This window comes from Periophthalmus magnuspinnatus, chromosome 12, assembly GCF_009829125.3.
Source record: "Periophthalmus magnuspinnatus isolate fPerMag1 chromosome 12, fPerMag1.2.pri, whole genome shotgun sequence".
NCBI classification, from domain to species: domain Eukaryota; kingdom Metazoa; phylum Chordata; class Actinopteri; order Gobiiformes; family Gobiidae; genus Periophthalmus; species Periophthalmus magnuspinnatus.
In genome coordinates this window covers 16800497-16821522 of record NC_047137.1, presented here as the reverse complement: position 1 = coordinate 16821522, position 21026 = coordinate 16800497, and the positions used below count along the sequence as shown (strand labels likewise).

Sequence of the window (21026 nt, the reverse complement as noted above, 5' to 3'; positions counted from 1 at the left end):
AGTAGGACCTTTATACATGAAAACAAACTAAACCTTGGTCTGGAAAAAGAACCTATTAAAATAAAATATGAAGCTTATTCCATTTATTTTAGTATTCTGCAGTTTTAGACCATCTAAAAACGTCTTTGGCAGTGAGTAGACCTGTCACAAGAACGTATTTTGAAGTTCAATGTATCTCTAAAGTAAATATAGACGATAAACTATAATATTTAAACTAAATTGGGTCCCAAGAGCAGATTTAAACCACAAAGATGATTCTTAATGTGTAATATCGTTAAAAAATCATGAACTGCAAGAAATAAACAGCAGAATGAAACACTTCTGTTGTTATTTTGCATCTGTAATGAATAAAACAAGTTATAAATTCATATTTTTACGGCTTAAATCCGATCATACAGCTAAAAAAAAATCACCAAAAATGTTCCCTAGTGCAAAGAAAACCCCAAAAATATACTGATCCTACTTCATATATTGAACAAAAAGGCGATATAGTGTTTAGTAATGAGTTCAGTGAGTGCAAAAAAATACAATAATTAATTAAAATGGCGTCTATTGATTTTTTTTCCAAGGAAGGTTTGAATAATGTTTTGAAATAATTGTGAAATACATAGGACTTTTAAAGCATCGCTACACAAACGGTAAACTGCAGGCCCACGACGCCTTTTTATAACGAAAGACGATCCATCTTTGAGCAGGAGTAGGACCTTTTATACATCATCCATCTCCTATTTGTAACTCCATCCTCAGACCTAAATCTAAACAAAGAATAACAACAGTAGGGTGAGGCAGTATGCTAAAAGCCAGGACGCTAATAGTTGTGAGTGCACCCATTAGGGGCCTGAATGATTACGCTAAATATGACTCATTAGACGTAGCCAGCAAACAGGTGTGTGAGCTTCAGTGTCGTTAGCGCCTCCTTCAGACAGATATAAAGCGGTGTCCAGCAGGAATCTGACCAGAACTGAAGAAGAAGCGACTTTCACAAGCAGCTAAACGTCTTCACTCCAACTTTTTGCCCCGTGACAGAATTGTTGAATTTACTTTTACTGCTCAACAGGTTCTGAAATGTGTACAGAACCAGCACCAGGGTAATGAAGCACCTGTTCTGCAAAATCGACTTTTCAGAGCTTTTTACCAGTTAAAGTAGTTTTCTTCGTTCTCCAAATATATATTTTTTAAATCGGTGATACGTGTAGGCTTCCCCAGTGGCGCATAGTTACTTCGGAGGGGTCAGATTAGAACTATAGAGCGACAACAAGCACAATAGGACTTTTTAGAGTAGTTTTGTCACGTTTAAATGTATTTAGTTTGTAGTTGTTGGTGTAAAACTTATTTCATGGACAGATAATAAAGTGTGAAATAACAATATATGAATACAAGCCAAACTACAGACCTAAAAATGTGTTGAATCAAAACTTATGAACACAGGGATATTTCTGACTGTAGTGTAACACATCACATAACAGTCACCTGCCCAGAGGTCACAGGTCAATCTACACTTTAAACTCTGCGTTTTTCCTGTCAATCATTAGCACCATTAGAAACATGAAGTGACCCAAAGCCTAAAACGACATTTTTAAAATAGTTTGTTTCTAAATTTTAACGATGAGTTTGTCTGTGGATACAAAAGCATTAAATAACATCACTGTTCCACACGCTATAGCATTTCAGATCTGTTTTATTTAAACGGTGTACTATGGAACTTTTCTGCTGGAGGTTATGTCATTATGGGAGATGTTATTGCATTGAAAGTTCTTTAGTATTCTTAGTAAAATGGTCAGATCTGTGGAGAGGTGACCCTGCTCACAATAAGGGTGTATGTTTTTCAATATATATATTTTTTTAGCAATAGATCCATCCGTCCATGTTCTTCCTCTTATCCGGGGTCGGGTCGCGGGGGCAGCAGTCTGAACAGGAACTCCCAGACTTCCCTCACCCCAGACACGTCCTCCAGCTCCTCCAGTGGGACCCCAAGGCGTCCCCAGGCCAGAGACATAGTTCCTCCAATGTGTCCTGGGTCTTCCCCGGGGGCCTCCTCCCAGTGGGACATGTCCGGAACACCTCCCCATCCTGAACAGATGCCCGAGCCACCTCAGCTGCTCCTCTCGACGTGTAGGAGCAGCGACTCTACTCTGAGCTCCTCCCATGTGACTGAGCTCCTCGCCCAATCCCTGAGGGTGCGCCCAGCCGCCACCGCTTGTATCCGAGACCTTGTCCTTTTGGTCATTACCCAGAGCTCATGACCACAGGTGAGGGCAGGAACGTAGACTGACGGTAAATCCAGAGCTTTGCCTTTGGGCTCAGCTCCTTCTTCACCACAACGGACCGATACAGCGACCGCATCACTGCAGACGCTGCACTGATCCACCTGTCAATCTCACTCTCCATCCTTCCCTCACTCGAGAACAAGGCCCCGAGATACTTGAACTCCTCCACTTGAGGCAAGGACTCTCCACCACTTGGAGGGGGTGCCACTTTTTTCCGGTCGAGAACCATGGCCTCGGATTTGGAGGAGCTGATTTTCATCCCAGCCGCTTCACACTCGGCTCAAACCGCCCCAGTGCTGCAGGTCCTGGCTCGAAGAAGCATCAGGACAACATCATCTGCAAACAGCAGAGATGAGATCCTCTGGCCCCTGAACCAGACCCCCTCCGGCCCCTGAACCAGACCCCCTCCGGCCCCTGAACCAGACCCCCTCCGGCCCCTGAACCAGACCCCCTCCGGCCCCTGAACCAGACCCCCTCCGGCCCCTGAACCAGACCCCCTCCGGCCCCTGAACCAGACCCCCTCCGGCCCCTGAACCAGGCCCCCTCTGGCCCCTGGCTGCGCTTAGAAATTCTGTCCATAAATATAATGAACAGAACTGGTGACAAAGGGCAGCCCTGGCTCCGGTCATACAGGCACAGACAGCCCTTAGCAAGGGCCCCGGACCCCATACTCCAGGAGGACCCCCCAAAGGACACCACGAGGGACACGGTCGAATGCCTTCTCCAGGTCCACAAAACACATGTGGACAAAGTTCGACTGCCCACCTCTGCACAGCTGTATCTTCTGTATACATTCAGCCGTCTTTCCCTCTGTGTGAGCACGAGTCCAGACCAGGACAGGCCCGATCCAGTGAGAACTGATCTCAGCTGCTTTTGTCCCTGATGGAGGGAGGAAAGGGGGGGGGAGGGAGGAGAGGAAGGAGGAGAAGGGGAAGAAGCCCGGTCACAAGGTCCTGGACGTGTGTGTTAATCTGGTGTAATGATACAAGAGGAATCGTTGTCATGTCAGGATTTATTTTAACTCATTACTACACAAACGCAACAGGCTCAGAGAGGCACCGAGAATGACGTCAGACATGTGGAAATCCTCCTCCATCAGATCCATAACTCTTGTGTTTACTCTAACCAAGAAAGAAAAATACATAAATAAATGAAGCACTAGCTGATAATAATTGACTTGATTAAACGTTCAGCGAAGGTTAATGTTATTTTAATAGCTCCATGGGGTCGTCTCTGACAAATATTAGGCCTAACACTTCGGCGCTAAGTGCAGTTACGACTTTTGAAACTTAAAAATGAAGTAGCTTGTTCTTTACATAGAGCAGTGTTTCAACTTTGCAGCCAACATGACATTTCCTTTATAAATATCTCTGCAGCTGCTTTGTTTCAGTTTATATTTATTCATTAACTGAAACGTTCCTCTGTTAGTGAGAAGTTTGTGTCTTTCTGAGGGAGCTCGTCGTCCGCAGTTGTGCAGTTCTTCACGTTTTGCAGTTCTTCATGTTTTGTTCTTTAACTTGTCTCAAAACGTCACAAACCTCTTTGCTTTTGTACCTCTGCTGTGTAATCCTGGTCGAATATAGACTTTTTGTTTCTATTCCGTTTGGATTTGGTTTCCTTTTCCTGGGGTTACGTTGTTCTTCTCTGTGCTGCCGAAGTGTTGTGGTCTTTCGATGTCTATGTCCAAACCACGGTTCAGGTTCAGGTTCAGCTTGGAGTGGATGAGTTCCTTCACAAAGCCCAACACTTTTTTTCTGATCCCTCGGGTATTCCATGCATCCTAATGTCTCGAAAAAGCGCTTCCGTGTCATTACATTTAGCCGTTAGCTTAGCTTCACTTTGCAGCAGGTGGACCACAGCCTTCTCCAGTTGTGCCGTTCATTGTTCTAGCTCAACCGTTCACTTTTCCACCACGAATACGATGCCGTTTTGTGTTTGAGAGAAGAACTCAAGCCTAAATATGCAGAGTTTGTGTGTTAAACATGTGTGAATGAAACAAAACGCAACTCCAGGTTTGTTTGTGACGAGGAAGCAACATTAGAACAGATCATAAAATAACCTAAGATGGCTTCTTTAAAAACAGCTGAACTAATGAATTAACGAATCAACACACAACATCATGTAATCTCCAAATGATTTCTTATGTTATAAATCCCAAATAGTCAGAAAATGATCAGTTTTCACCAACTTCCTGTTGCCGTCCTGTAATTTTGACTCTTTAGACTCGTTCAAACACATGATTTCAAAATGTCGCCATTAAAAGTAAACAAAAAAACAACTGCTGATTGCTTTCCAAAGTGTCAGCTTAACATTATGGACTGGGACGAAGCAACATCATCGATTAAGGAGCCAATCGAAATACGGAAACGTGCCGACGGGACTTTAAACCGGGATGAGGGGGCCTTTTTACTGTCACACACCTGGGATACTGTCCTGAAGAAAGACAGCGCCAAAACATGTTTAAATCAGTTGATGTGACCACTCTGAGGCGCTAGTGAGCAGGTCGAACTGTCAGGAATGAAAACAAACTAAACCTTGGTCTTTGAATGGGACGGCAATGCTTTTTTGTTGTTTTAGATCATCGTTTTAGCTTTAGGTCGGTGGATTCCGATGAGCTAAACGTGATCTTGTAAATGGGCTGGTACAGTTCTTTACTAAACACTTGGCTAAACCATAACGTGTCATCTGCGGGGGGGGGGGAGCAGGGAGCAGACTGGAGGCCGGCCTAAGTTTAGCAGTACACACCCCTCCCCACAGGCCGGTTAAATACTAAAACTTCAACTCGCCCTGGAACATCTCTACAGACAACTTTGAAGACACAACAAAGAAGCGAGCTCTGCGATGACAGGTCTGTTCATCAGAAGCTCAAAACTTTTACCTTTTGTGTGTTTTTGTGACTGTTGGAGTTCATATATACTCAGTGTGAGGAAGTAACTGAATACAGATACTCAAAATATATATCTGAATACCAATTTTGAGTACTTGTATTCCAGTACAGTTACTTTTTCAGATTAGAGTTTGCTTTAAAGTTCTTGATCACACAATTTTGGCTTTGAACTGCACAATACAACAAAAATGAAGCTGTTTATATTTATTATATGTCATATTTTTGCTATGATTTAAATGCATCTCGGTGTAAAAGTACTCCAAGTATTCAGAATACAGTACTCTGACTGGCCCATGTAACATAACACAAACGAAATACATTTTAATTTGGGTGTCCAGTACTGCATTCTGTGACTAAATCCATTTTCTAATCAAAGTATTCTTCCCAACACGGTATATACTTAAACTATATGTACTAAAAGTTGCACATTTGACCCTTGACCTTTGACCCAGCAGGAGAAATTACCAACTCCAGCCAGTCCAATGGGTCCAACGTGCAGCCGGCGTCGGAGGAGAAGATGGAGGAGCGGGGCCAGTGGAGTAACAAGATGGAGTTCGTTCTGTCTGTGGCCGGGTCCATCATCGGGTTAGGAAACATGTGGCGCTTCCCCTACCTCTGCTACAAAAACGGAGGAGGTCAGTGACGCGTTTACAGTTCAATACAAAACACTCCGTTCCACCTTGTGATGTCATCATGTGGCAATACAGGAAGTGCGCCGTTGTGTTTTTAAACTCCACACACCTTCATTTGGATCATTTCAGCTTCTGGAATCGCCACTTATCTCGACTGAACTAAAGGTAAAAGGTAGATGTTGACTTGAAAACTACCACTTGATGACATCACAAAGTGGAACAGAGCGTTTTGAGCTTTGGAGATGTAGACAGACTAATAATAAAGTGTTACTCAAACAACTCCAGGTCTGTTTTTGAGGAGGTAACAGCATTAGAACATGACTTAACGTTCAGAAGAGTCAGTTTTGTGTAACATAAGACCTTTTTAAAAACAACAAAATCAATCAAATATAATAATATAAGATAAAGTCAACGTCTCAAACTGTGGTAGAAGTTGAAGAGAAAAGACTCTAAATCAGAAAGTTTAAAACGTACATCTTAAAATCTTGGCAAATGAAGAAGAAAGAGAAGAAAAGAGGTCCTTCATTTGTCAGACGATGGAGAAATTTCAGTGTTGCAACAGCAAAGTACAATAATTGCTGGGTAATAAAAAATATGCACATAAATATGGATTCAAAAATAGTCTATTAAAGTGAGAATTATCTAGTTTCACCTAAAATGACCCGATCTTGAAATGGTAATTTTTATATTATCAATTATAAATTAATAACTAAAAAAATACAGCTTATGGAATTTTTTTTTTTTTTTCCTGTATTTTTGTAGATTTTTTTCAGTTGTTTTTTTTCCATAGAAATAATTCACTTTTTATTACACACATACACAATTTTATTTTTTTTTCTCCATGATTTGAAAATTAAAAAAAAATAAAATAAAAAACATTAAAAAATCCAATTAATCATTTGTCATCTTAAAACTACAATTCACAATATTGTCATAAAAATCCCTTGGCATTTATAAATAAAATAGAGCGTCGCATTCTCTAATTGTGAGGAGGTATTTTGCTGGTTGAGATTTGCTTGGTTAGCTGCTGAAGTGTTTTTCTGTGGGGGACATGGGTCAGAGTTTGTGTGTCGGGGTCAGACAGCTGTTGTTGCCTTTTTGCTCACAGCGTCCAGCCGGAAACGTGGCCATTTTAAACCGTATCCACAAACACCGAAAGATCAGACGGTCATGGAGGACACGGAGACTATATATACACACCTCTCCTCCCTGGCATTTAATACGAGCTACACTGGATATAATGGTGTTTTTGTGACTTTTATGCCAGCTTAAGTTGTTTTAAATGTGCTATAGAAATAAACTTGAACTGGAGATAAATTCTACGGTGAGACGTCGCATTTTCCTGTATTTGAAGTCGTCGTTCGTACAGATGTGTTTCAGTCCAGTCAAATGTTCTCTCAGTCTAACAACGCCGTGGTCCATGTCCTTTTAAAACAATAAAAAATACATTATTATTGATTATATGAAGAGAATAAACAAGCAAGACAATCTGTAGAAGTCTTGTGTAGTCATAGCAGCTTTAATATTCTTTTTTTTAATAGTTATTTATACAAGAAACACAATGAGAACACTCGGGCGCTCAGTTTAAATACAATGCAATGCAATACAAAAAGAAAAACTAACAAAACAGTCTATATAAAACATTAAAAACAGGAGCAGGTGTGTGTATAAAAGTTAATTTCCAGATTATTAAACCCTGATTGTGTCTCCAAAGTCTCCAGTTTTGCTTTTCCTTGGAGTGTTTTCCATTTTTTTGTGAAGTAAAACAGCTAAAATCCTCTTTCCCGTCTCAGTTTTGTTTTGTTTGTCTCGTCTTTATCCTTATGCATCGTGTGATCTGAGGTTAAATGTTCCAGTATCAATGATTAACAAACAGGTGATGCATTCTGGGAGTTTTTATAGACACATTTCATACAGGGCTGTTCTTTTCTAACAGACGGTGATGGACAACCCACTTTTTTGTTTATATCAAATCGATTTTATGACGAACAACAATGAAAAAAACATTCCGAATCAGAATGTTTTGTTGCTTCGTTGGAGACACTAGTATAAAATAAAATAAATGCAAACAATAACTTTACATAAACCTCTCACTGTTATAATTTAGAGGCAATTTAAAGGTTCTATATGACACGAAACTGACTCTTGTAGCTTTAAATCATGTTATAGTGTTGTTTGTGCATCAAAAACGGACCTGGAGTTGTGTTTTGTTTCATTCACACATGTTTGAGTCACACTTTATTATTAGTCTGTAACATCTCCAAAGCTCAAAACGCTCTGTTCCACCTTGTGATGTCATCAAGTGGTAGTTTTCAAGTTAACTCCTCCTCCTTTTACCTTTAGTTCAGTCGAGATAAGCGGCAATTCCAGGACTGAAATGATCCAAATGATTCTAGAAATGAAGGTGTGCGGAGTTTAAAAACACAGCGGAGCACTTCCTGTATCACCACATGATGACATCACAAGGTGGAACAGAGTCAGTTCAGTTTGAGAGAAGAACTCAAAAGCCTAAATGTGCAGGGTTTGTGTGTTAAACATGTGTGAATGAAACAAAAAAAACACAATTCAAGGTCTGTTTGGGACGAGGAAACGACATTAGAACAGATCAGAAAAGCGTAATACGGCCCCTTTAAAATATCACACTTATTATAATTATCTCAAGGTAAAAAAATACACCGAAAACATCCATTCTTTTTGCGAATGGGCTTGCCTGTTCACAGATCTGACCTGTACCTTGTTCTGCTTTTCTCCATACTGTGAAACATTCTAGGCACAATAATAAGAGCAGGTAGCGGACCCTCTCTCACACAGTTACATAGTGCCTCTTTAAGATGACAGTAGTGACTCTAGAACACAGGTGTCAAACTCGAGGCCCGTGGGCCAAATTCGGCCCGCCACGTCATTTTATGTGGCCCGCGATAAAGTAAATTAAAAGGTATGACTGTCTTAAAATGTCAGTTTATCAGGAGATACAGTTAAACAGCCATTTTTTCATGTCTATGCAAATCCATATGTGATATTTTCAACTTGAATATGTAATAAATAGAACGGAAATAGAAACAGTCAATTAACAAGATTAAAACGTTGTGACATTTATCTTAAAGTTACATCTGGCCCTGAGAGCAACCATTTTGTTGATGTGGCCTTCGGTGAAAATAAGTTTGACACCCCTGCTCTAGAACATGCTGCCATTGTGTCCTTGGGCAAGACACTTCACCCACATTGACCCCCACTCCGTACGATCGTGGAGTCTGTATAAATCCACTGGTAAAATGGTTAAAAAGTCACATTTTTACACAACACTTTTCCACCTTTCTACTTAATTCTGTGTGCAGGCGCGTTCCTTATCCCGTACCTCATTTTCCTGTTCACGTGCGGCGTTCCCGTCTTCTTCCTGGAGGTGGCGCTGGGTCAGTTCACCAGTGAGGGCGGGATCACCTGCTGGAGGAAGATCAGCCCCCTGTTTGAAGGTCTGTCCACGTCACAGCTGAATCGACTCGTGGATTTAAAAGTATTCACGCTCCTTTTGGCTCTGCAGGTCTGGGATACGGGACACAGGTCATCGTGACTCTGCTCAACTTTTATTACATCATTGTTCTGGCTTGGGGCATTTTCTACCTGTACTTCTCCTTCTCCTGGGACCTGCCGTGGTCTTCGTGCAACAACACTTGGAACACAGGTGAGGAAGGGACTGTTATAGTATTGTTATCGTTCTATACTGTTTATTTATGTGTTTAGGGCTGTGTTTTCACTTGGTTTAGTCTCGTTCTAGTCCTAGTTTAACCCCGGTCTAGACTCTGCATTTAGTCCCCATGTGGCTAGCAGTTATAGCGGCTAATTTGGAGTCGAGTTCCACGTTAGGAATTCTGACCGTGAATGTCATAGCAACCAAAGAGCCAATCCGGAGCGAGGCTGTTGAAGGTAACGCCCCTTTCCGCCTGCACCACTGGTTTAGCAGGGAGCAGGCCCTTAGCAACGCTGTCAATCAAACCTGTTGCTAACGCTATCGGGAGCAACCTCTGGGAAAGAAAGCGCCTTATTTGTCTGTTATTAAAGTTCATATCTTGGTTTACGGACAAAATAGTGAAATAAAAACACTAGGATCATGTAGAGGGTTAATATGAACTTTTAAGACCTAAATGGCAAGTCTGAAGTAACAGGTACAGAAACAGGGACGAGTTTTTCAATAGAAAGGGAATTGAGCCGGAAGTGCATCCATGATCATTTCCTGTTGGGAACGCGACGGCTAGCAGGTTAGCTATGTCCATTTATATAAACAGTGTATGTGTGTGCGTAGCCTTAAAACAAAGTGAACATTTCTGCTATTTATCCTTCAAATAACTACAGAACAAAACGGAACCAATAATAAAATACAAAACACATTATTCAACATCCAGGTCCAACAAGCTTATTTTAGAGATTTGCGGGTTTTCAGGGTTGATCAGGGTTCACCAAAAACATTATAAGTTTCATTTTTTTCAGCAAACTGTATGGAGTTACAGAGAGGAAACTCATCGGCCAATCAAACCTTCTACGTCAACGCCACATCGCCAGTCATCGAGTTTTGGGAGTGAGTTTTCATTGGATTCTAGAGCTGAAATTTCAACCAACTTTAGATCATGATCATTAGAGTTTAACCTCTTAAAACTCAGCGTTGTGTTGATTATTGTCGAGACCAAAAGAGTCTACAAACTGTTAAACTGATCCACTACGAATGTGTGTTTATTATTTATGTTTTTGCAGGAGGAGAGCTCTGAGGATTTCCTCCGGCCTGGACCACATGGGGTCTCTGAACTGGGACCTGGCTCTGTGTCTGCTCGTCGCTTGGATCATGTGCTACTTCTGCATCTGGAAAGGGGTCAAATCCACAGGAAAAGTATGTCGTCCCAGATACTTTTAAAATACAGCGTTCGTTTTGTTTGATCGGAAAGAAAATCGTGGCCGTATCACTTTATTATTGGGATTTATTTCAATTGCAGTCGCGTTTTCAGTTTAATTAATTATTAAAGCAACACGGTGCAACTTTTTGGAGGTGGCACCTGAATGATTCCTTGGAAACAGAAAGTTAAAACCAGAGACTGTATAAAGACCCACGACGTTCGGCTCCAGTCAACTGAAGCTCGTCGAGGCTAGAGCGGTTATAGCGGCTAATTTGGAGCCAAGTTGCATGTTTGGAATTGCGACCACGAGTATCATAGCAACCAAAGAGCCAATCAGGAGCGAGGCTGTTGGAGGTAACGCCCATTCCTGACCACACCACTTGTTTAGCAGGGAGCGAGCGCTTAGCAACGCTGTCAATCAAACCTGTTGCTAACGCTAACAGGAGTGACCTCAGGAGAAGAAGGCGCCTGATTTGTCTGTTATTAATGTTCATATCTTGATTTTACAGACACAATAGTGAAATAAAAACCCCAGGATCATGTAGAGGGTTAATACGAACATTTAAGACCAAAATGACAAAAAAAATACACTCAAAATAACCAAAATAAATAACTAAAAACAACTAAAAAAATAAACTAAATCAACAAAAAAGGGGAAAATAACTTATAAAAAATTATAATAAAAATAACTAAAAAAATAATAATAATAATAATTTTAAATAAACTCAAAAATCAACCCCAGGATCATGTAGAGCAAGTTTTAAAAAAAGAAAATAAACAAAAAAACAACAACCTTAAAAATAATCAAAAAGTACATCATAAAAATAACAAAAACAAAACAATAACTAAACAAAAAACAAAATAAACTTAAAAAATAAACTCAAAAATTAACCCCAGGATCATGTAGAGTGGGTTAATACGAACATTTAAGACCAAAATGACGAGTCGATAGAGCCGGAAGTGCGTCCATGATCACTTATTTAGAACGTGGTGGCTAGCAGGTTAGCTATGTCCATGACCTATGACCTTAAAGGTTCTGTATTCCACAAAATGTATTCTTATTTGCTTTCATCCATGTTATAATGTCATTACCTTTATTTATTTTTTGCACACCTCTCTTTTTCGTTCCAGGTCGTCTACTTCACTGCCACATTTCCATACGTGATGCTGATCGTGCTGCTGATCCGAGGTCTCACTCTGCCTGGAGCTGCCATCGGGATCCAGTTCTACCTTTATCCGGATTTGGGACGACTGGCCGACCCCCAGGTGCCATTTTAATTTGGTCGATATTTATATTTATTTATTCCGTTCGACTTTATTTATACAGCACATTTAAAAACAACTTAATACGAACCACAAAACACCTGTATATCCTGAGTAGCTAGTGTTAAATACCAGGGAGAAGAGGGGGGTTTTCAGTCTTTTCTTAAACTGTGTTAAAGACTGAGAGGATCTGACAGGCAGAGGGCGCTGTTCCATAGTCTGAGTGCTGCTACAGGCGATAGAGGGGGCGACAGTTTGCTAATTTTCAAATATAAGGTGAATTGGAGCCGGAAGTGCAGCCCATGATCGCTTCCTGTTTGGAGCGCGGCGGCTAACAGGTTAGCTATGTCCATTTATGTATACAGTCTATGATTCAAACCAGTATTTGTCCTGCTAAATGTGGGCGTAAGGGCGCATGATATGGACAAAATTAAAATCTTTTATATGTTTTAGCATTATCTTGATTAGGATAACGGCCATATTTTCACAACGCTTCAGGAAAGTGCTAAAATGTGCCCGTAATTGTCTTTGTTTAAGGTCAAGTTTAGCACAAAACATCAATAGATCATAAAAATAACCACAAACACACCTCTGTTTGAGTGGTTCCATGATATAAAGTGCTTTGAGTGACTGAAAAGTGAAAAAGTTTTACATAAAAAAGTGACCATTTATGATTTATTGTAGCAGTCTGAGATTCTATGGAATGAAGAGTGCATTATAAATATTTTAATTCATTCATTCATTCATTTATTTGTATTTATTTATTTATTTTTTATGTATTTTTATTTTTTTTTATTTATTATTGTTATTATTATCATCGTCTCTGTACATTTTATATTTTTTAAACAACAACAACAATTTTTTTATCCTGTCATTTATAATATTTTTACAAATTTTCAACAACATACTTCATAATTCTAACATTCTAATTCTGCATATCTCCAAAAATTGTAGTATTATCCATTTATTTTTATATTTCCCATTTGTACTATGTGGGTAAGGGTCCTGTCGTTTCCTGTTTAGTTCATCTGTTCCCCGTGAAAAAGCAGAACGAGGCTCCAGGAGACACGAGTCGAGTCACGAGTCCTTCTCTCACTCTTTACCTCAAAGTGCTACAAATCAGTCAACCATAAAGCATTCTTCACATGTGCCAGGTTTGATTCTTAACCGATGCCCTCCCGTAGTATTTTCCCTTCACGAAAGTCAATAATTAGCGTGTTAGCACCTAGCACGTGAACTGTACAATGTAAACAATGATTCAAACGTGCTTTCAGTGGTTAAATCTCCTCCGGTGTCGCACAAAATGGATTTCTGTGAGATTTAAGCCACGTTTTAATTAGTCTGTCTGCATCTCCAAAGCTCAAAATGCCCCGTTCCACCTTGTGATGTCATGAAGTGGTAGTTTTCAAGCTAACCAGCTCCATTTTCCTGTGTGTTTTCCGTTTGAGAAAAGACTACAGTTTAAATACGCAGGGTTTGTGTGTTAAAACGTGTGAATGAAACAAAAAAAAACAAAACTCCAGGTCCGTTTGTGACGAGGAAACGACGTTAGAACAGATCAGAAATGGCGTCATACGGGGCCTTTAACTTTTCGTTTCGTTTCAGGTGTGGATGGACGCTGGCACTCAGATCTTTTTCTCTTATGCCATTTGTTTGGGATCTCTGACTGCACTGGGGAGCTACAACAAGTACAACAATAACTGCTACAGGTAAACACTGCGACGGTCGATTACATGAGATATTCCTTTATTATTATATTGATATATATTCATTGCAACAGTCATCATGTTCTACTGGAGCGTACCTACCTTCCCACAGCCATTTTCTCGCCTTTAAAATGTATTTTTTGAAAGTAAATCCATAATCTCTACTCTCATCTTGGGTCTAACCTTAACCATAACCCTACATAAGGCTTTAATGTTGATCCTAAACTGAAACAAAACCTGATAACAAGGCCCTGGGGTTATTTACAAAACTTTAATATGGAATTCTGACAAAAAGACAAGGCGAGTTTATGTGTTATATAAGTGTTTTACAGAATAAGAAAGACATTAAAATCTAAATACAACAAATTAAAACATAAATAATCATCATAAAATTAACATTAAAACAGAAGAGGCAGAATAAAACCCTTTCAGTCACATTCACAGATAAACAGAACCGTTTGAGTCTGGATTTAAACTTTGTCAAAGTCGAGGTCTGAGTCACATCTTCAGGAAGAATGTTCCAGGTTTAAACTGCACAAAATTGAAACACTAATTCCCCGTTTAGTCTGGGTTTAGTCTGGGTTTAGTCCGGGTTTAGTCCGGGTTTAGTCCTCAGAGTGTGAGATGGTTCATGTGGCTCTGACATGTGGGTGTTTTGTGCTCGTTCTTCCTGGTTCTAGTCCTGACCCGAGCAGCAGTGTTCTGGATGTTCTGTTCTGTCTTAAGGCTCGTTTGGCCAGTGAGTCTAACCTCCTGGAGACACATGCTCAAACTTACTCAAACTTAGTCAAACTTACTCAAACTTACTCAAACTTACTCAAACTTACTCAAACTTAGTCACTTCTTGTCTTTGTACTACTTTGTCTTGTCTTGAAAGCCCCATCACGTAAAGCTCAGAGTTTTTGGCTCAAACCACACACTTCTATGTAGAGTTGTGTATTTATAGATCACAAACATAACCTTTGACCTCGTAGCTACTAGCCTCTACTAATTTAACCCTCCAAATGTCCAAACTATGCACAACACTTCTGCAGTGGTGCAACATAACCAAGTATAAATAGTAAAGTAATGTACTTATGTGTACATTCTAAGTACTGGTATCTGTACTTTACTTAAGTACATTTTTAAACAGGTATTTTAATACTTTTACTTAAGCAGAGCAGACATGGTAGTGCCATATGAACCATCTCACACTCTGAGGACTTCAGAGACCAGCCTCCTGCTGGTCCCAGAGCCAGGACTAAGGCAGGACTAAGCCAGGACTAAGGCAGGACTAAGCCAGGACTAAGCCAGGACTAAGCCAGGACTAAGCCAGGACTAAGGCAGGACTAAGGCAGGACTAAGCCAGGACTAAGCCAGGACTAAGCCAGGACTAAGCCAGGACTAAGCCAGGACTAAGCCAGGACTAAGCCAGGACTAAGCCAGGACTAAGCCAGGACTAAGCCAGGACTAAGGCAGGACTAAGCCAGGACTAAGCCAGGACTAAGCCAGGACTAAGCCAGGACTAAGCCAGGACTAAGCCAGGACTAAGCCAGGACTAAGCCAGGACTAAGCCAGGACTAAGCCAGGACTAAGCCAGGACTAAGCCAGGACTAAGCCAGGACTAAGCCAGGACTAAGCCAGGACTAAGCCAGGACTAAGGCAGGACTAAGCCAGGACTAAACATGGGGAAACAGTGTTAAAGATAAACTTGCCTTGCAGATTTTTTCATGTGATACTTTTACTTGAGTATTTTTGCTCCAGTATCTGTACTTTTACTCAAGTAACAAAACTGAGTACTTCTTCCACCTCTGCGTCTGTGATCTTGTTACAATATTGTTCTAATAGTCCATAGTGTAGACTAAAGACCCTTGTGTGTGTGTGTGTGTGTGTGTGTGTGTGTGTGCGTGTGTGTTTGTGTGTGGGGGTGTGTGTGTGCGTGCGTGCGTGCGTGTGTGTTGCAGAGACTGCTTGTCCTTGTGTTTTCTGAACAGTGGCACCAGTTTTGTTGCTGGTTTTGCCATTTTCTCCATCCTGGGTTTTATGGCGTATGAACAGAACGTGCCTATTTCTGAGGTGGCAGAGTCTGGTAAGTTTTTTGTTTTTTTAATTATATTGTTTGTAGATCATTATAATATATGTCTGTCTGTGTGTCATAATGTGAATCACTCTGGAGTCACTTTATTTACCTGTGTGCTATGTACTACACACTCATTGTTCAGAATACTTTTACACCTTTATATTTTTACTCTACTTACAGTGTTGTATTTTATTTTTGTATTATTTGTACGCCTTAACTCCTTTTCAAAGTATTTTATGGCTCTATGCACAGCAGTTGGCTCATGGTGTCTCAAAGCTAATGCTAACTCAACCTTTTTAAATCAAATGAATTAAAATAAAAACTACTCAATTATTTTTACATGTATAATACTTCAGTTTTATTATGCCTCAAAATTTGCATTAGCGTTAGCATTGAGACACAAACATCAGAAGTGTCTCTGGTGAAGTATTAATTTTATTTGTGTAGTGGTTAACAGCTCTCTGTCCACTGCCTCATCTTTAAATATTTATTTATTTTAGTGTGATGCTGCAAAAACCTCATAGAGATAAAACTGGACAAGAAGTAGTGACGCTAACAGGAAGTAGTGACGCTATCAGGAAGTAGTGACGCTATCAGGAAGTAGTGACGCTAACAGGAAGTAGTAACGCTAAAAACAGTGAGGTAGAGTGATGTTGTGCACAGAGCCAGTTCATTTGATTAGTTAAAGTGTTAGAAGTCTATTTTTGAACGTTGTTTATCTTTTATTTATTGCGTCCCACTGTTGTTAAACTTTATGCTGCAAGACTGGAATTTCCCCATTGTGTGACAGTAAAATTTCTCTTCTTCTCTGGTTGTTTTCACGTGTAAAGTTTCTCTTCTCTGGTTGTTTTCACGTGTAAAGTTTCTCTTCTTCTCTTGTTGTTTTCTTATGTAAAGTTTCTCTTCTTCTCTGGTTGTTTTCACATGTAAAGTTTCTCTTCTCTGGTTGTTTTCACTTGTAAAGTTTCTCTTCTTCTCTGGTTGTTTTCACGTGTAAAGTTTCTCTTCTCTGGTTGTTTTCTCGTGTAAAGTTTCTCTTCTCTGGTTGTTTTCACGTGTAAAGTTTCTCTTCTTCTCTGGTTGTTTTCACGTGTAAAGTTTCTCTTCTTCTCTCGTTGCTTTCTCGTGTAAAGTTTCCCTTCTTCTCTTGTTGTTTTCTTATGTAAACTTTCTCTTCTTCTCTGGTTGTTTTCACGTGTAAACTTTCTCTTCTTCTCTGGTTGTTATCACGTGTAAAGTTTCTCTTCTTCTCTGGTTGTTTTCACGTGTAAAGTTTCCCTTCTTCTCTCGTTGTTTTCTTATGTAAACTTTCTCTTCTCTCGTTGTTTTCTCGTGTAAAGTTTCTCTTCTTCTTTGGTTGTTTTCTCGTGTAAAGTTTCTCTTCTTCTCTCGTTGCTTTCACGTATAAACTTTCTCTTCTTCTCTGGTTGTTTTCTTATGTAAAGTTTCTCTTCTTCTCTGGTTGTTTTCATGTGTAAAGTTTCTCTTCTTCTCTGGTTGTTTTCACATGTAAAGTTTCTCTTCTCTGGTTGTTTTCATGTGTAAACTCTCTCTTCTTCTCTGGTTGTTTTCACGTGTAAACTTTCTCTTCTTCTCTGGTTGTTTTCACGTGTAAACTCTCTCTTCTTCTCTCGTTGTTTTCACGTATAAACCTTCTCTTCTTCTCTCGTTGTTTTCTCGTGTAAACTCTCTCTTCTTCTCTGGTTGTTTTCACGTGTAAACTTTCTCTTCTTCTCTGGTTGTTTTCACGTGTAAACTCTCTCTTCTTCTCTGGTTGTTTTCCCGCAGGTCCAGGTCTGGCGTTCATTGCGTATCCTCGAGCTGTGACCATGATGCCGTTCTCTCCTCTCTGGGCCACGCTCTTTTTCGTCATGATCGTGTTTTTGGGTCTGGACAGTCAGGTAAACACGAGACGCTCACGTTTATTTACATCTAAGTGTGGGGCAGTGGCTAAGCGTTTGCCCATCAACCACAGGGTTTCAAGTTTGACACCAAAGCACATACTGTTTGTTCTGTGTGTGTGAGGTTTTACTGTGTTTTGCAGTGTTTAGTTACACTGTATAATAACTACACCTTACTTAGCCTTAATTAATCATGAAGAAAGGCTTAATTTATATTGAACAAATGGTTTATCAATAGTTTAGTGGTACATAACAAAGTAAAAGTAGTAAAGTACATTTATTTATTTTCTTCTTCAGGTATCTGTACTTTACTTAACTAAATTTTAAAGTTAATATTTTTTACTTTTTCTTCCCTACATTTGAGAGCAGTATCTGTACTTTCTACTCCACTATATTTTTGAACAGGACTGAAAAGTAAAAGTATTTTTTATTATAGTCTGAGGGTTTATTTTTAACACGTTGATAATTTGAGCAAAAATAAAATCATACAAATAAAAACTGATAGAAAAATAACATTAAGTTTATAAGCTAATAAGATGAAATACTTTTACTTTTCCCCCTTTAAGTACATTTTTACGGATACTTTATCACATGGAAGAATCTACTTAAGTAAAAGCATTACTTCTAAGTTTACTTGAGTACTTTTTTCTGCTTTACTTAAGTAACAAAGTACTTCTTCCACTGCTGCTTAAGTCTAATGCCCTGTAGTGATTCTTAGTTGTTGTATTTTGTGTTATTTTGCTGAAGTCCTGTCTTCATGTTGAACCCGTCTTCTCTCGTGTCTCAGTTCGTGTGCGTGGAGAGTTTGGTGACGGCCATCGTCGACATGTATCCGGCCGTGTTTCGACGCAAAAACCGCCGAGAGATTTTCCTGGCGTTCGTGGTGCTGTTCTCGTTCTTCATGGGGCTCATTATGTTGATGGAGGTAAAACACACATTCAAAACCACGTAAAAGATCTTATTGTATTTGGTACTTTTTACTTTTACTTCACTACATTTGAGAGCAGTATCTGTACTTTCTACTCCACTACATATTTGAACAGGACTGAAAAGTGAAAGTATTTTTTTTTACTATTGTGCGAGATCTCAAACTAAAATATACAAGTAAAAACAATGAGGAAAAAACGATCAGTTCAGTTGTTTCTGTTAAACAAAATTCAGCTCAAATATTTATCAAAATCACCACATTTGAAGTTTTATAAGACTCAAAATCTGTGTGAAATACTTTTAATTTTTCACATTTTAAAGAGGTACTTTTAATTAATTAGTTTTTTTCATGTGATACTTTTACTTGTGTATTTTTTTTGCTCCAGTATCTGTACTTAAGTAACAAAACAGAGTACTTCTTCCACCTCTGTTGTACATAAAAACACGGTGGATTTGGCTAAAAATATTTGTGGCGTTCAATCTAAACTTTATTTCCTGTTTAAACAAGTTAAAGTTCTGATATTACACAATTTTCTGATCTGTTCTAATGTTGTTTCCTCGTCACAAACAGACCTGGAGTTGTGTTTTGTTTCATTCACACATTTTTAACACACAAATCCTGCACATTTAGACTGAAAACACTCTGTTCCACCTTGTGATGTCATCATGTGGTGATACATTAAGTGCTCCACTGTGTTTTTAAACTCCACACACCTTCATTTCTAGAATCATTTGGATCATTTCAGCCTCTGGAAATTGCCAAAAATCTACTAAACAAAAAGGTAGACGCTAACTTGAAAAATGCCACTTGATGACATCACAAGGTGGAACAGAGCGTTTTGAGGTTTGGAGATGTTACAGACTAATAATAAAGGTTTAAACATGTGTGAATGAAACAAAACACAACTCCAGGTCTGTTTTTGGTGCGGTAACAGCTTTATATCATGGTTTAAAGCTCAAAAGAGTCAATTTAGCGTAACATCAGACCTAATCCTAAAGTCCTGCTCTTTTCTTTGCGTTTCTAGGGCGGCATGTACGTGTTCCAGCTCTTTGATTATTACGCAGCCAGTGGGATGTGCCTCCTCTTCATGTCCATCTTTGAGACCGTGTGCATCGCCTGGGCCTACGGTAAGATCTGTGAAACTAAAGAGACGAGTGTTATGAATCAAATACCCACCAGAGGGCGCTGGTGCATGCAGAGATGAAACAGAACGTACCTGCAGCGTATTTGTTGGTGTTTTGTCACTTTACCACCAAGTTTTTCATTATTAAACTGAAGAACACGGCTATAGGAGCAATTCAGTAAAAGATTTCAGATATTTGTGGGGTTTTTTTTACATGGATTTTGTGTAAATTATAAGCAACAAAAGCAGAAACGTGACTTGAAGGTGGGAAAGCGCTGTATAAAAATGTGACTATTTACCAAACTCTGACTTTGTTGTTATTTCAGGAGCTGATCGGTTTTACGACAACATTGAAGACATGATTGGATATCGCCCTGGGCCGTACATCAAGTACTGCTGGCTGTTTCTAACTCCTGCCACCTGCATTGTGAGTTTAATTAAAGCTTCTATATGACACAAAAATAACTCTTTTGAGCTTTAATCCATGTTCTAATGCTGTTCCCTCCTCAAAAACAGACCTGGAGTTGTGTTTTGTTTCATTCACACATGTTTGAGTAACTTTATTATTAGTCTGTAACATCTCCAAAGCACAAAATGCTCTGTTCCACCTTGTGATGTCATGAAGTGGTAGTTTTTAACCTTTAGTTCAGTAGAAATTGACAACTCCAGATCTGAAATGATTCTATAAATGAAGGTGTGTGGAGTTTTAAAACACAGCGGAGCACTTCCTGTATCACCACATGATGACATCACAAGGTGGAAGAGAGTGTTTTCAGTTTGAGAGAAGAACTCAGTCTAAATATACAGGGTTTGAATGTAAAAAAAACCCACACAACTCCAGGTCTGTTTGTGACGAGAAAACAACATTAGAACAGAGAAAACAGCGTCACACCGGCCCTTTAAGAGACAGATCTAACGTGTTGTAATGTCCCGCACTGATGCTTTGTCTCACAGGGAACCTTCGCCTTCTCCCTGATCAAATACACTCCTCTGAAGTACAATAACGAGTACGTGTACCCGTGGTGGGGGTACGTGATCGGGTGGCTGCTCGCTCTGTCCTCCATGATCTGTATCCCCCTGTGGATGGTCTACAAGCTCAGCACCACACAGGGCACGCTCCGAGAGGTCAGTACTTCAGGAACAGTAAAAGTACACACACAGAGGGAAAAAGTACTCACATAAAAGTAAAAGTATCACACGAAAAAATCAACTTAACGTAAAAGTATTTAAGCACCTGTTTAAAAATGTACTTTAAGAGTAAAAAGTGAAAATAACTCCTCAAATCATACGAAAAGTACTTTTTACTTTTCAGTCCTGTTCAAAAATGTAGTAAAGTAGAAAGTACAGATACTGCTCTCAAATGTACTCAAGTAAAAGTAA

At 39.6% G+C, this 21026-nt stretch overlaps 1 protein-coding gene across 2 annotated transcripts in view; it reads left to right on the top strand.

The window, feature by feature from the left end:
* The first annotated feature begins 5610 nt into the window (after positions 1–5610).
* LOC117379315 (sodium- and chloride-dependent GABA transporter 2-like) overlaps positions 5611–21026 on the top strand; it is a 59574-nt gene continuing 44158 nt past the window's right edge. For both annotated transcript variants that reach the window (XM_055225612.1, XM_033976010.2), the window contains exons 1-13: positions 5611–5789; positions 9122–9256; positions 9325–9465; positions 10269–10356; positions 10530–10662; positions 11798–11932; positions 13535–13638; positions 15579–15703; positions 17483–17595; positions 18383–18520; positions 19548–19650; positions 19973–20073; positions 20601–20771. In XM_055225612.1, the coding sequence (XP_055081587.1) occupies positions 5672–5789; positions 9122–9256; positions 9325–9465; positions 10269–10356; positions 10530–10662; positions 11798–11932; positions 13535–13638; positions 15579–15703; positions 17483–17595; positions 18383–18520; positions 19548–19650; positions 19973–20073; positions 20601–20771 (1605 nt within the window). In that variant the 5' untranslated portion in view covers positions 5611–5671. The remainder of the gene's footprint in view (positions 5790–9121; positions 9257–9324; positions 9466–10268; positions 10357–10529; positions 10663–11797; positions 11933–13534; positions 13639–15578; positions 15704–17482; positions 17596–18382; positions 18521–19547; positions 19651–19972; positions 20074–20600; positions 20772–21026) is intronic.